The following is a 14,172-nucleotide window of genomic DNA, read 5'->3' on the forward strand; positions in this document are numbered from 1 at the left end:
GGCTATGTTTAAAAAAAAATTAAAAAACTATTTTTAAAAAATAATAAGAAAGAAAAGAAAAATACACAAGATAAAAATAGAAGACCATGCACATAACCAGGTATCGTCGCAGACTCATTCGTACATATTTAACATGAATGACTATGTGTGACTATACTGGGAAACGTACACATATGAACAATATTCAATACACAGGTACATACATTTCAGCATAAGTCTTACTATATATATATATATATATATATATATATATATATATATATATATATATATATATATATATATATATATATATATATATATCGAATAAGATCTGGATCTATCAGTTATGGATATGATTATAAAGTTTTATATTCAGAGCTTTTAATATGTCATTCCAGCTGGTCTAGAAAGAATTTCTTTAATGATATTTTAAAAGAAGCAAGGGAAGTTGAATTACGTATCCTCATTGGTAAGGAATTCCATACAGTAGATGCTGATACAGTAAATGAGCTTTTGTAATGATTGGTTTTCGACCAAGGAATCTGAAGATCGTTGTTAGTCGTCGTTCTCTCCGATCGACGACTAACAATGATCTTAGTTCAAATATGTCAGATATATAATCTTGAGAAAGACCGTTTAAAGACTTGTATGTCAAGATTCCTTTAAAATAAAGAATACGTTTTTGTATAGGTAGCCATTGAAGACGTGAAAACAAAACATTTCAGGGAGTCATAACAGGAAGTTTCAGTATTATTCGGGCTGCCCTTTTCTGGAGTCTATCAATTCTGGACAGATTATAATTTGATGTGTTTCCCCATAATGTACATCCGTAATCTATCAATGGTAGTATATAACCCGAAAAATTAAATTTCAAGTGATTGTGGAGGTAGAAATTTTGAAAGCAATTTTAACAGAGTTATATTTTTTGACTACCATTGCATATAGGTGATCAATATGCGCATTCCAGCTGAGGTGTTGTTGATCAATGTAGATACCAAGAAGTTATTTATTTTTGACAATAAATACGTCTAAGCCATTTTGAGCTAGAAGTAAATCCATGTTAGTAGATAGACGCTGCCTTGTGACAACTGTCATACATTTCGTTTTAGAGATGTTAATATGCATTTTGTTTCGATGACACTAAACTGATATATTGTTGGGGTCGATTTGAAGTTTATTTTTAAAGGAGTCTAGAGATTTACCAGATAAATGAAATGTAGAATCATCAGCGAAAAGATCTGTGTTAGCGTGTGCTGGATACAAGGCTAAGTCATTGATAAATAGTAGAAAAAGCTGAGGCCCTAATATAGATCCTTGAGGAACACCACATAAGATATGACTTGGTTCGGATATATATATACCTGTGCAAACAACCTGGTGTCTGTTTGTGAGATACGACGTGAACCAGGCAACTGAGTTTGGAGAAAACTTAGGCTGAAAGTTTTTTAATGAGCACCAAATGGTCAACCAAATCGAATGCTTTTTAAAATCAATGAAGATTGCGCCAGTAAGTTCTCCTGATTCTACTGCTAGTAGCCATTGGTCTATAAGTTTTGTCATTGCAGTTTGACATGAATGATTCTTTCGAAAACCCGATTGTGATCAATGGAGGAATACTTTTCAAGATATCTGAAAATATGCTTGCTGACATGTTTTTCAATAATTTTTGAAAAAATACGGATAGAACAGATAAGGGTCGATAGTTGGATGGGTCATTCTTTTCATTTCCCTTATAAATTGCGAATACTTTTGCTAACTTCAATGACTCCGGGATTTTACAGGAAGTGATACTACAGTTAATTATTTCTTTCTACGACTCTGAGATTGATAAAGCCGACATTTTCAGAGTTTTGGGGTGAATTCCATTTAGACCAGCTGATTTGTTTGTGTCAAGTTTATTTAGAATATCAAAAGTGTCATTTATTGTTATTAATGGAATGTTGAAACTAACATGATCGGGTACCCTTTCATTCACGAATTTAGTAAGTTTGTCTAAATTAGGCTCTGTATTATTAGACCTGTCAAGCGTTTGGGAGATATTAGTAAAAATAAAATGGTTCAGCTGGTTTGCAATATCGAGCTCGTCAGTATAGTTAGTGCCATCAACTATAATTTCACATGGAGCTAGAGGCGCAGGTTTCGTTGAAGTTAGATTTCGTAAGTGATTCCAGATGGATCTGTTATCGGAGTTTGATGTGATGGCTTCTTTGAAAAAGGAGCGTTTGTGTTTTACAGTGATTGATTTGACTTTGTTCTGCCACAAACGATAGTTTGTAAAGTCTTTATATTTATGGTAGTAGTTTCGTTTGCGTTGTGCCTCTGCGTTTCATTAGTATACCATTCTGGTTGTTTTGATCGTTTAATTCTTTTGATGCGTATGAGGGCATATTTATTTAGGATAGTAAGAAAACAGTTATTCCAGATAGACAAGTCATAATCTGGGTCTATGTTAGGGAAATATATTGTGTTAATGTTTTGTGATAGTTTGGTGGGAAATTAATTGTCAGCAAAATTTTCTAAACATCTGTATTGCCTGTAGGAGTGTAAGTTGTTTTTCTTTGCGCTCTGTTGCTTACGAGTTGCACATATAGGATAGTGATCACTAATAGGGAAACATGGTACGTTTATCTCGTAGAGATTGGTTGGATGGGTAGTATAGATGTGGTCGATCAGAGTAGAAGTACAGGCTGTAACTCTTGTTGGAGCATATATTACCTGTGCAAGGTCGTGCAGTTGTATCATATATAGCCATTTAGTGTTAGTATCAGAGATGAGGTCAATATTAAAGTCTCCCATGATAATTACTTCATTGTTGGAAGATAAAGCAGCCTCTAACTCATGTTCAAATTGGTCAGTCCATGAGGAGAGGGAGTTTGGGGGTCGGTATGCTGAGCAGATATAGATTGATTTACTATTGAGGAAACTTAACTCGATCCATACTGATTCGATAATAGAATTTTCAAAATCTGTTCTTCTCTTGTATGTTAACTTTTTTTGAAACGTGCATGACTATCCCTCCTCCTATGCCTTGTGGTCGATCTCGTCTTTCCAAAGAAAAGTTGCTAATAGAGATAGCACTGTCAGGCACATTACAATCTAGAAACGTTTCGCATAGTCCAATTACTGCAAGATTGGGTTCATTTGTATCGGTAGTCTTCGTTCATCGATCTTTGGTAAGATGTGTCTTACACTGATATTGATAAGTTGCAAACCTTTCTTTTTCAGACCAAAGGATGTACAGTTTATATTTTTCTCAGTCGTTATAGGAATGAAGACAGATTTATTAGTTATTCCCTAATCCGAGGGAGAGACGTCATAACCTTATTCAGTTATACTATAATCAAAACACTATTTTTGTACATGCAAACTATTTGCGGGCTGGTTTTTGGTGGGGTTTTGTTTTGAGTACAAGAGTACTTTCTTGCTGGACCCTGTCTTTCAGCTAAAAAAGAAACATAGGGCATAACCGACACCAGATTTCAACCAATGGTATGCTGTAAAGGGAAATTAACAATATTTTGCTTCAGATAGATTGATTTCAATCCATCAGACTTGTATTATACACAGTCTGCTCCAAATTTGTTGGACACATTATAGGATCGGCTCAAAATAGATCTGTGGACCCTGTCATTTGTAATGTCAATTGCTAAAATTAGGGGCGACTCATTAAGGCGGACATTTTTTATATCTATTTTCATAAAATTTACAGTGAAGTTCTTTCTTCTGTGTGATGCAAAGTCTCAGAAAATCATGAATTTAAGATTAGGTTCATGAAAAAACATAAATAAATAAATAAATAAATAAATAAATAAATAAATGAAATGAATATCACATTGACTGAACGTCGATCTTAGACATACCGTTTTCTGCTCTAAATATGGAACTCAGCTACCCACATGCTGGTCATGTCATGTCCTAGAGTGAAGTCTGAGTAGCAGTTAGCTGGTAAACCTCGAGAATGTATTGTGATGCTTTCAGTTTATGTTCTGTGTAAATAAATGACTATTTACTTCTGTTGTCGATGAAATAATCTTAATGCAACAGAAATGCATTCTCCTATGAGTAAAGCAGATCTGACGAGTTATTTCACAGCAATAGATAAATCAGGTAATTTATTTTGTAATGGTATCGTTGGAGGTATCTCAGTGCCATGCCCAGTCCATGTGTGTGTGTGTGTGTGTGTGTGTGTGTGTGTGTGTGTCCATTTATCCATCGCCATAAATTGCTTTGGCAAAGCACCCCTGAGACTCCTTGTCTCCTGTAGCTCTGGATGCTAGTCATAGTTGCATGCTTGGTCTTGCAATTTTATGTGCGCGTTCACATTTAAAACTTAAATCCACGTCCACAAAAAATATTATTGTAGTTGTACTTCCATTCTCTTCTTGCAAACTGGCTGTGCCAAGTATTTAGATTTTTTACTATACATGCGAAGCAGGCGAGACAATATCTTGCTTGTTGATTCTTAGCGCAGATCTAAAAATGTATGCCTGAAGTTAAAGAAAATTGTTTTATCTGAATTTATTTCATAAATGGAAAATACAGTAAAATCTGTTTCTTGCAATATTTAGCTCGTTCTTCTTTGGTATTTTTCTTGCACACTTAACGTTTTACCTCGTAGGAAAAGTAAGTGTGGCGGCTGACCTGACTCCTTATGTCGGATATCAGTGTATTATCTTTGAAGTGGAAGACATCTGCACAAATAAGGACACGGGATCTCTTTGTATTTTCATCTACAACGAGGTATCATCCGTTCTTATAAGCCTCACCCTTTCTCTCTCTCAATATTTGCTTGCCTTTTCTTCCTTTTATCCCGTTTGTATTGATTCTATGTAGTTTATGATTATTGAGGCGGATTTATTTTCGTCAACCGTCAACCTCGTCATTCTCCATTTTTGACGTTAAATGTGTAACGAAAGGTGTTCTTAAAGATGAGAATTAATTTGAGATGCCCTGACTTATCAGTGTAACTAAGATATCATCATGAGATTTGATTGATAATGCAGAGATCTGATTGGTGTTTTTCATGTGATTAGAAACAATTAATAAATGTTTTTATTTTCTTACAAAGAACCTTCGATGTATGTATGTATGTGTGTAATTATGTATGTATGTATGTATGTATGTATGTATGTATATATGTATGTGTGTGTGTGTGTGTGTGTGTGTGTGTTTGTATGAGTAGATGGATCTATGTAGGTATGGAAGCATGTATCTATGTACGCAATACAACATATTTATCTACTTAGCTTACTACGAATTTAGTATTTATAGCAAATATATATCTGCTGATTTGATCGATCATTTGGTCGATTAAATTATCTGTCTGTGGGTTTGTCCAAAAATCACGTTTATCTGTCCGTTCGACAAAATTCTGTGTCTACATTACACCACGTATATATCAGCCCATCGGTCCGCTTACCATTTGCTTTGTTTCTAATTTTTCTTTAGCCACCAACAGTTAAATGTAACCCGATAACAGCCACTGTTATAGAAACAACAACTGGAAATATTGCCTTGACCACCATGGATGTTTCAGACCCTACTGATGACGTCACTTGCTCTTTATCAAGCACATCGCCTAGAAATAGTCCATTTTATTTAAGACAAGACGTGTTCGGTAATCGTTTCACCAGCATCAGTACTATAAAATGCTTATAAATGTGTGGTTCAAAACAAGCTGTGCAACTGATTTTCTCACTCGTCTAATATTAAATTATGTTCCAAGGTTATTGATCCAAGGTCATTAATATTTCTATCACATGAAATGCTGATACCAGCATTTCAAAGCTCTGACACATGCATTCAAATAAAAATGTGAATTTTATCAGTAACACAGATCAAGCCTTTCTTGAGCTTGCTAAATAATTTATTCTTGCGTAATTTGAACTTTTCATAACTTACGTATTTCTTATTTGTATTACTCTTAATATATTTTCTAATATATCTGTGCCATGTGTATTTCAATATTCCCTGAGAATTATCAATGCATATTGCGACATTCGATATTTATATTTAATTGGTTTTCCAAATGTTTGTAAAACAAAATTGTACCTGAAATGCAACACTTTCAGACTACAAGATTTATGTGAATCCTAACCCAGGATTTCGTCAGGCTACACGAGATACCTATAGCGTGTACGTTACTTGTACCGACAAGAAGAATTCCACCACAGCGAAGTGCGATATAAAAATACTCCCAAGTGCTCCACCAAAGTTCACAAATTTACCAGGTAATGGGCTTATTGATTTGAGTATATATTTGTCTAACAATATTTCTGAAAACGTTAAGACTTGATTTAACCAGCTAATCTGATATGAATACATTATAATTCACTACTACAAATCTCTACATTTTCTACTCAAGAATTCTAAACAATTGTAGTACACTAAATATGGATTTGTTTGTCAACCAAAACAATAAAACTGTGTACTTGTGGCGAGACAAATGAAATGTATTCCATTATTATAACCAGTGACTGGTCTGTCGCAGTAATAAAGGTGCTGAGATATTTTATCTATTCTAGTAATTGTTCTCTCTCTCTCTCTCTCTCTCTCTCTCTCTCTCTCTCTCTCTCAGTGAATAAACTCAAAATGTTACATTACAAGGCAATTCAATAGTTTTAAACCAACAGATCCGTGTGATGTTAAAACAATGATATTCCTTTCTATGCGCGTGATGTTGAAACAATTATATTCCATTTTTCTCGTGTGAGGTTAAAACAATATTCCTTTCGATGCTTGTGATGTTAAAACCATTATTTTCCTGTTGCATTTATGGCATCTTAAGTCAGAAATAGTCATTCCTTTCTGAGATTTGATCGGGGACATTGTTGTTGTCAAACTTTCAACATTATGTTAAGGTTTTACAAGTCAGATAAAACAATGCTGAGAGGGCTGGGCTGCATAACGAATGGATCGGAGGTTAGATTGGAACAGAACTCTTATTCTTCGGATATACATTTATAAAGTAGAATGAATTTTGATAAATAATTCATTGCTGTAGCATTAGTAATACATCCTATGTTTTTTTTTTTTTTAAAGGCAGTGTATTGCTTGACATTTTGAATTACTTGTACTTTTTTACTCGCTATATCAGAATACGTAAAGTAAATCCTGTTACATGTTTTAGTAAAACAAGTAGTATTTGGTAAAAAATATATTCCACCAACAATAAAACTTGTTTTAAAAAATAACAGTAACACTTGCCTTTTTAATGCATTCGTAAATAATTTCTTTTAATAATATATAATGATATCAGCGATTGATCGATTGATTTTGTTTTTACACAGGTCTTGTTCCCCTCAGTACGGCTAACGTCAACACCGACCCAGTGTATGCTGTGTCCGTTACCGATCCTGACAGCACTTCGTTTAATTACTCAATGACCTGTAAACCTACCCCTTGCCCATTTACGCTGTACAATAGTAAGTAACCGGCAGTCATATTAAATTTTACATGGAATCAAATATGTATGAATAAGGAATTATCTGAAAAGTGGTAAGTGAAAATTAACAGATGTTACAATAATGGATACCGATTAATTTCATATAGTCAATTTCACATTGTGTGATTGATGTTCACAAGCTAGCATTTGTGCATTAACATTTTCTGATTTCTATTTTTCGGGTTTTTAGCGAGACAGAGAAATTCCACCCTAGGGTTTTCATTATTTTTCTCCAGGCACAGTATTAGTACTTCCTTTCAAATTAAAATACACCATCATTATCGCAGTGTATTGTAAGCATGTTCAGTCCATACATTAGTCATCAGCTCCTGCCATTGCATTCCCCTTTTTCTGTTGGTTATTAAACGTTCTGTGTAAATCTTAAAAATTATATTAGCAGAAAATATATATATAGAAGCACACTATATCTGGATATTTTTATAGAAAACGTTAACTTTTGAAATTTGTTTACGTTGTTGTATTCGATTAGATGCTATTATTTTGTTAACACACTGCATTAATACGAATACGTTAATGAATTTTGGAATACTCTCGGCCTTTTCCGTCGAGTTAAAGAAGAAACGTCGAATGTAATTAGACAACATTTCGAACTATATTCGGAACTACTTTTATTGGCATGACAACATTAGGTGCGGAGGGAGGCAAAGTTACAATCGGAACATTGTCATCATTTTGTGTAGCAACTTGTAGTGCACTACGCTCAAGGCAGATTATCCAACTCATGAAAACTGATATGTATTCCTAAACACTACTGTCAAGGTTATTGTATCGACGAGACGGAGATGGCCAGGTGATGTTCCGATTGAGCAGTGGCGAAACCAATTCTATGAGTGAGAAAAATAGCAACAAATGTCCTTTTTTAGCATTTCGATATTGTAGCATTTATTCAATGGATACCATATGAAAATAAAAATAAATAAATAATTTTGTCTAATAGGATAATTTAAAACATTTTCAAAACTAATTCATAATAAAATCTTTAAACCTTATAAAAGTATTTCATAGGTGACTATTGTTAACAGCAAGAAACAAGATCGTTACTGTACATTTGTCATCATTACTTTTTGCCCTAAATAATGAAAGTATTACTAGGTACCGCTCTTATTGGCCAAACTGGCTTCAACAATGCTTGCATACAGCCATCTATCTACCTGCTTATCTATCGATAAAGATTTAGCGCAAACACCTTTAAATAGGCACCAGCTTTGAACTTTGAAAATATTTCCATGTACAGTTTATTAATGAGCGTACCGGTAAATGAGTGCATGATAAAAATTTTCAATCCATCTTTTTAAATGTCGTTTTTCCTTTGAAAGTAAGAACTAATTCTTGAAATACATTTTGTATTTATTCAAAACTGTTTTGTTTTTTCTATTTTTCTAAATCAGAAATAGAGTCCTCAATATTAATAAACAACTATGAAAATGCTGGAAGCTTTTTTTATCACCTGTGTTGACCAAAATAATGATTATAATATTAAAAATTTCTTCCAATGTTGAAACTAAGTTTCCAATATTATACAATCATTTAATTTATTGGAAAATCAGTTTAAACCATAATTACATGTTCCAATGTTACAAAACGAGGTCTAATATTATATAAATCTTCTATAGTTTTACAAATTGATTTCCTATACAAGATATTAAACATCTAATATTCTAAAATCAGTACATGGCCTAATATTATGAAATCGCTGACTAAATTATAAAATGACAATTTTGTGACCAAATTGGATTAACGAACGTCGTTCCGGACCAAAAGAAGTTATTTATTAAATAACCAGTCAAAAATATTAGCAAATGAATTCACTTTCCTATATTAAGACTATCGTTTTCTAACAATAGAAATGCATTTTTAAAAATAGATTTCACTGATTAGAAAATCACTTTCTAATATAAGAAAATAGGACTAGTTTTCTAATATTATATAATCATTTTCTAAATATAAGAAGATGTCCATTTATGTTCACAATTGTTTGCCATATTCAAGAAAATGATTAGGTCTGAAATTTCAACTCGTATATTTGGATCACGGTGTTCGATAGCTTCGGTTTAGTGCCTACACTAGTATAAGCTTTCTTACGCACATTAGCAGTGATTCTTCTAGTGCTAGTCATGAAAAGCATTGATCCTTCCATAATCATAAAGCATTAACAGTGATCCTTCCATAATCATAAAACATTAACAGTGATCCTTCCATAGGCATAAAACATTAACAGTAATTATTCCAGTGATAGTGATCAAATACACTAATAGTGACTCATCAAGTGATAGTAATGAAGAACGATAGTACAAACTTGGTCTTTGAAACATAATCGGCAGTGATATAATTGATTTCAAACTGCGGGCTCTTAAAAACTTTCTCTTCTTGATTCAGGTAGGTATTTTTCAATGACTCTATGCTGCAAGCTAAACATTTCCACTGGCGGTTAATTTTAAATAAAAAATTACTTAACAAACTTGATATATGCCGTATTAGAAGAATTCGAGACAAGACAGTTAAATGCTCTCAAAGACAGTCGAGAGCTATCAAACCACAGACAACAAACTATTATGTAGTATCATTAACGTTACGTTAAAACATGTATCTGATTTTCATTAAAACGTTTGAAATATTAAATATCAAATTATCAAAAACGAGAAACAAATACATATCTTATTATAGTTTGCCATGTTTCGTTTCGTAGTCTCTAACTGTTTTTATTATTAAAGTGAAATGAATGTTTAGGTGCAGTATTGATATCATAGGGATAAAACACATTTATACTGGCGGATATCCATACTCCGTACGTTATCATGTATCAGTGCTATCAAAGAATATCCTGAATTATGGGCCGTTATAGACACAGCAAGGCTGTACGGTCACGCGGTATGCACTTTACCAGTGGAATAGAAGAAACTGGCTTAATAAAATTAATTTACCATAAGCTAGAACAGCTTGATTGGGTCACACATATTATGAATGCATCAGTCTGCGTCAACACGTATTATGAATGCATCAGTCTGGTTTATAATCTACTTATTATGATACATAAATTTCAAATTCAAACTTCTACCATCTAGAGCAGTGCTGTCCAACCTTTTTGACACCATGGGCCACTGAAAAATGTTTTTCTTGAAGCTGAGGGCCGCAGCAGAAAACTGAAAAGCAACGACTAGATAGCTGCTCGAGCTCTGGCGGGCCATTTAAAGCCAGCCCGCTGGTTGGACAACATTGACTTAGAGTTTGTAACTTTAGCTTTAAAGATTATTTCTGGCGTGTCAAAAATGTAAACGAAGCAAATTTCTAACATCATAAGTCCATATTAAACGCATTCTGACTGGATAGAAATTCCATCTCGCATTAGTCCTAACGCGCTATATCGGTTTCAAACTGAATTTAATCACATTTCTATCATACTACAAATTCATAACGCATTTCAAATATTGTCTAATGCTCAATGTATTTTTTCACATCTTTGAAATATATTCTAAGGCATTAAAAACACGTTTTAATGCGTTTAGCTGCGAGATCGAAAACGTTATTTTATCTGGTCTTAGACGTGGATGACCTCTGATACATATGGATGCACCCATATGAGATCCAAGTCAGACAGTTAGAAAGTGGACTCATCCCACGTGCACAGAGAAAACGTTGATTGAGAATGTGTAAAAAGTAGATAGCATTCATAAACGTTTCTCACATCTACCAACCATTGCGGTATCATAACTTTGCTAGAGTTACTGGAATTTAAACTGGGTTACGATAGAAATAAAACAGACTTTATATGCAGTGAAAAGAAGTAATTTTATACATTTTACATCTAGTATAGATATGGTAATGCAGATCAATATTTTCATTTAAGTATACACCGAGTATGAAAATAGATCCAAGTGACCTTGTTTTATCTCTGCGACATGCATATATGCTTATTTTTTTCAGCGGGTAATATACAGTTAAATCAGGATTTAATCGATCATACAGTTCCTGGCTATGATTTGTTCATCACCGTGACGGATGGATACAACAGTGTGACTGACACTCTCACTGTGACCATATCTGGTAAGTCCAAGATTGAGTTGAAATCGCTTAGTATGTAGACGCTGATATTGATAAAGCACAGGTACATGCCAGTAAGTTTTAGTACATATAGTAGCCTGAGTGTATAATACACACTGCAGCTGTAAAATGGAGGATGACATAAATGAAAAGTTTTAACATCGAAGTATCCTCAAAACTTTCAAACCAAACATCTTGAAAATTCAGACAAGGTATAATTATACGGAAGTTTTAGTTGCTCAGTATTGATTGCATGTCTTATAGGACATTTTTATTTGTATTAGTAAGAGTTGGTTTTCATTATTTGATCGAGAAAATGTATACACTGTATCGTTATAACAAATTTAGGATCGTAATCTGCAGTTAATATTAGCATAAATAAGTCACTTTATTCATGATTTAAAAATTGTCATAAGATTAGTGATGTATGAAATTAACTTTTCACTTTATTTGATACAAATAATTTTTCGTTTGGTGGAAATGGTCGGGTTCTCATAGGTTTAGCTTTTGTGCATTTTCGCGCATTTAGATTCAACCAGAGCTTTATTTATGGATGAATAATTGCAATTTATTTGAATTTAGTCAACAGAGAGAGAGAGAGAGAGAGAGAGAGAGAGAGAGATTTATTTCATTGTAGATGCTACAAAATATTGAAAGGTCAACGAAAAAATATTACAGCGATGGCAAAGTTTTCTTAACAAATTGTTTTGTTAAGACAAGGTGAAAGTTTGGGCATAATGTTATTGTTTATGCTGAAACTGATGGAGCATGTGTGATCACACAGGATGTTGATAATATTTATTATCGATTCGGATTGGTCGTAGTTTTTGTGTCTTCTGTGCCGACAGAAAACATTCCCTTGATACAGCATAAGTGTGCAAGCAGAATTATTTGGGGTGGGGTGGTGGGGGTGGGGGGTGGCAGACATGTAGTGGTCAGCTGCTAAGTTTTACGGACGTAGAAAAACATGTTTAGAGGTCAAAATCGATTGGAGGGGAGTGCCCCTCACCCCTATGTGCGGGCGCCCATGCCCCTCCCTTATGCTCTTAAGTTCAGGATCCCATGCTGCAACACTGACAACTAGCTTATAGGCTAGAGTCTGATTCCAAAACTAACTACAATAAATAAACTCTATTAAAATATTTGGATTGAACAGCTGTTTCCAGTGGTCAAATCACTGGAACGCTCCAGTGGCCTAAGTGGTTAGAGCGTCAGCCTCGTATGTGGGAGTTCGGAGGTTAGAACCTCGGCTGAGTCATACAAAAGACATAAAAATGGTATTTGCAGCTGCCTCGCTTAGCGGTCAGCATTACAAAGTTAGTGTTATGACTAGTCGGCCTGGTGTCAGGATAAAGTGACTGGGTGGTACATGATGCTACTTGTCTGCGGCATGATGCCCCAGTGCTAGACGTTGCTATAAACAACCACACTGCAGACATCGTAGCGATATGGCTGAACAATTATTAAAGCAACGTTAAAAATCCAAATCACACACACACACACACACACACACACACACACACACACACACACTGTGAAGAATATATGATGTTATTAACAAAGACTGCGTTTAACAACCAGTGCAGATATACATGCACATTTCGTTTGTTTATGACATAGTTCAGGACTTTGAGAGTCGCCGCTTCTTATTGACGTCAAGTTGGTTACTTATTCCTTATTCCTTATTCCCGATTGAATAAGGAATAAGTAACCAGTTACCGATTGAATAAGGAATAAGTAACCAGTTACTTATTCCCGATTCAACTATTTATACTTACATTTGGTTACTGAATCCTTATTCACAGCCAGCTGGGTATTCATTATTTATTTATAGTTCAATAAATAATTGGTTACAACTTCTTGAAGATTAAAAGCCCTTCAGGGCTTGCATTGGTGTTGTTCTAACCCAGTTCGAGAAATGAGAGTGCTCTTTGGTGCCAGCTATATATAGCTGACTAGAGACAAATCACGGACTATGTGGAGGAAGGGGTTAGGGTATTATACTAATTTAAAATAGGATTAATTAGTTGTGTTAGATGTAGGGGTCGCGTCCTGTTTTGCATGGCGCGAAATATTAGTATTTGTGTTCGAAAGCTTACTAATGGCTCAAGTAAACGTGAAACTACAAATAACCATACAAGTGTGAAATTGGAGATTTCTCTTATGTGGTCATAATGTGCTTAGAGAATAATTATTTCAAGTATCTACGGGTTTAGTAAGCCCTCAGTTGACATCTAATGTTGTCTTGAAGCCCTTGGAACTGGGTAAATAAGCATACGGGTAGGTGTTTGAAACACGCTCAGTGTGAGGCAAATCTAATAATACTTAGTGTGAATTAAACCCGTACCTAAACGATTTCGATTTCAACTTCTGATGAACAGTTTCTATTCAGGAATCTGTTCCAAAATAAGCCAAAGTCATTGAAAGAATTTGTTTAACCGATTTCCAGAAATTGGAGCTACATAAAGGGGGTGGGTGGGTACAGCAAATGCGGCAAGTAGATAATATCTTAATTATACATGTGGGCCAATACGTCTCCTCTTTAAAGAGTTTTGACATGGACGTTTCACTGACATTTTATCTCTAGGTGGTAGTGTCCAGCCACGAAAGAAGTCCTGATAAATATCATTGAGAGGAATCAGCAAAAAAAGGGGACAACCTGTAGGCACCGGGTATGAAAAAGACGC

At 34.4% G+C, this 14,172-nt stretch overlaps 1 protein-coding gene across 2 annotated transcripts in view; it reads left to right on the forward strand.

Annotated features, from left to right (window-relative positions):
- Positions 1 to 14,172, forward strand: part of LOC149805087 (protocadherin Fat 3-like) — a 71,989-nt gene that overhangs the window by 13,269 nt on the left and 44,548 nt on the right. For both annotated transcript variants that reach the window (XM_089947242.1, XM_089947234.1), the window contains exons 7-11: positions 4,601 to 4,722; positions 5,431 to 5,599; positions 6,054 to 6,212; positions 7,272 to 7,406; positions 11,369 to 11,488. In XM_089947242.1, coding sequence (XP_089803368.1) covers positions 4,601 to 4,722; positions 5,431 to 5,599; positions 6,054 to 6,212; positions 7,272 to 7,406; positions 11,369 to 11,488 — 705 coding nt within the window. The remainder of the gene's footprint in view (positions 1 to 4,600; positions 4,723 to 5,430; positions 5,600 to 6,053; positions 6,213 to 7,271; positions 7,407 to 11,368; positions 11,489 to 14,172) is intronic.

The sequence above is a fragment of the Sinohyriopsis cumingii genome, chromosome 2 (genome assembly GCF_028554795.1).
Source record: "Sinohyriopsis cumingii isolate HCF-2022 chromosome 2, ASM2855479v2, whole genome shotgun sequence".
NCBI classification, from domain to species: Eukaryota; Metazoa; Mollusca; class Bivalvia; order Unionida; family Unionidae; genus Sinohyriopsis; species Sinohyriopsis cumingii.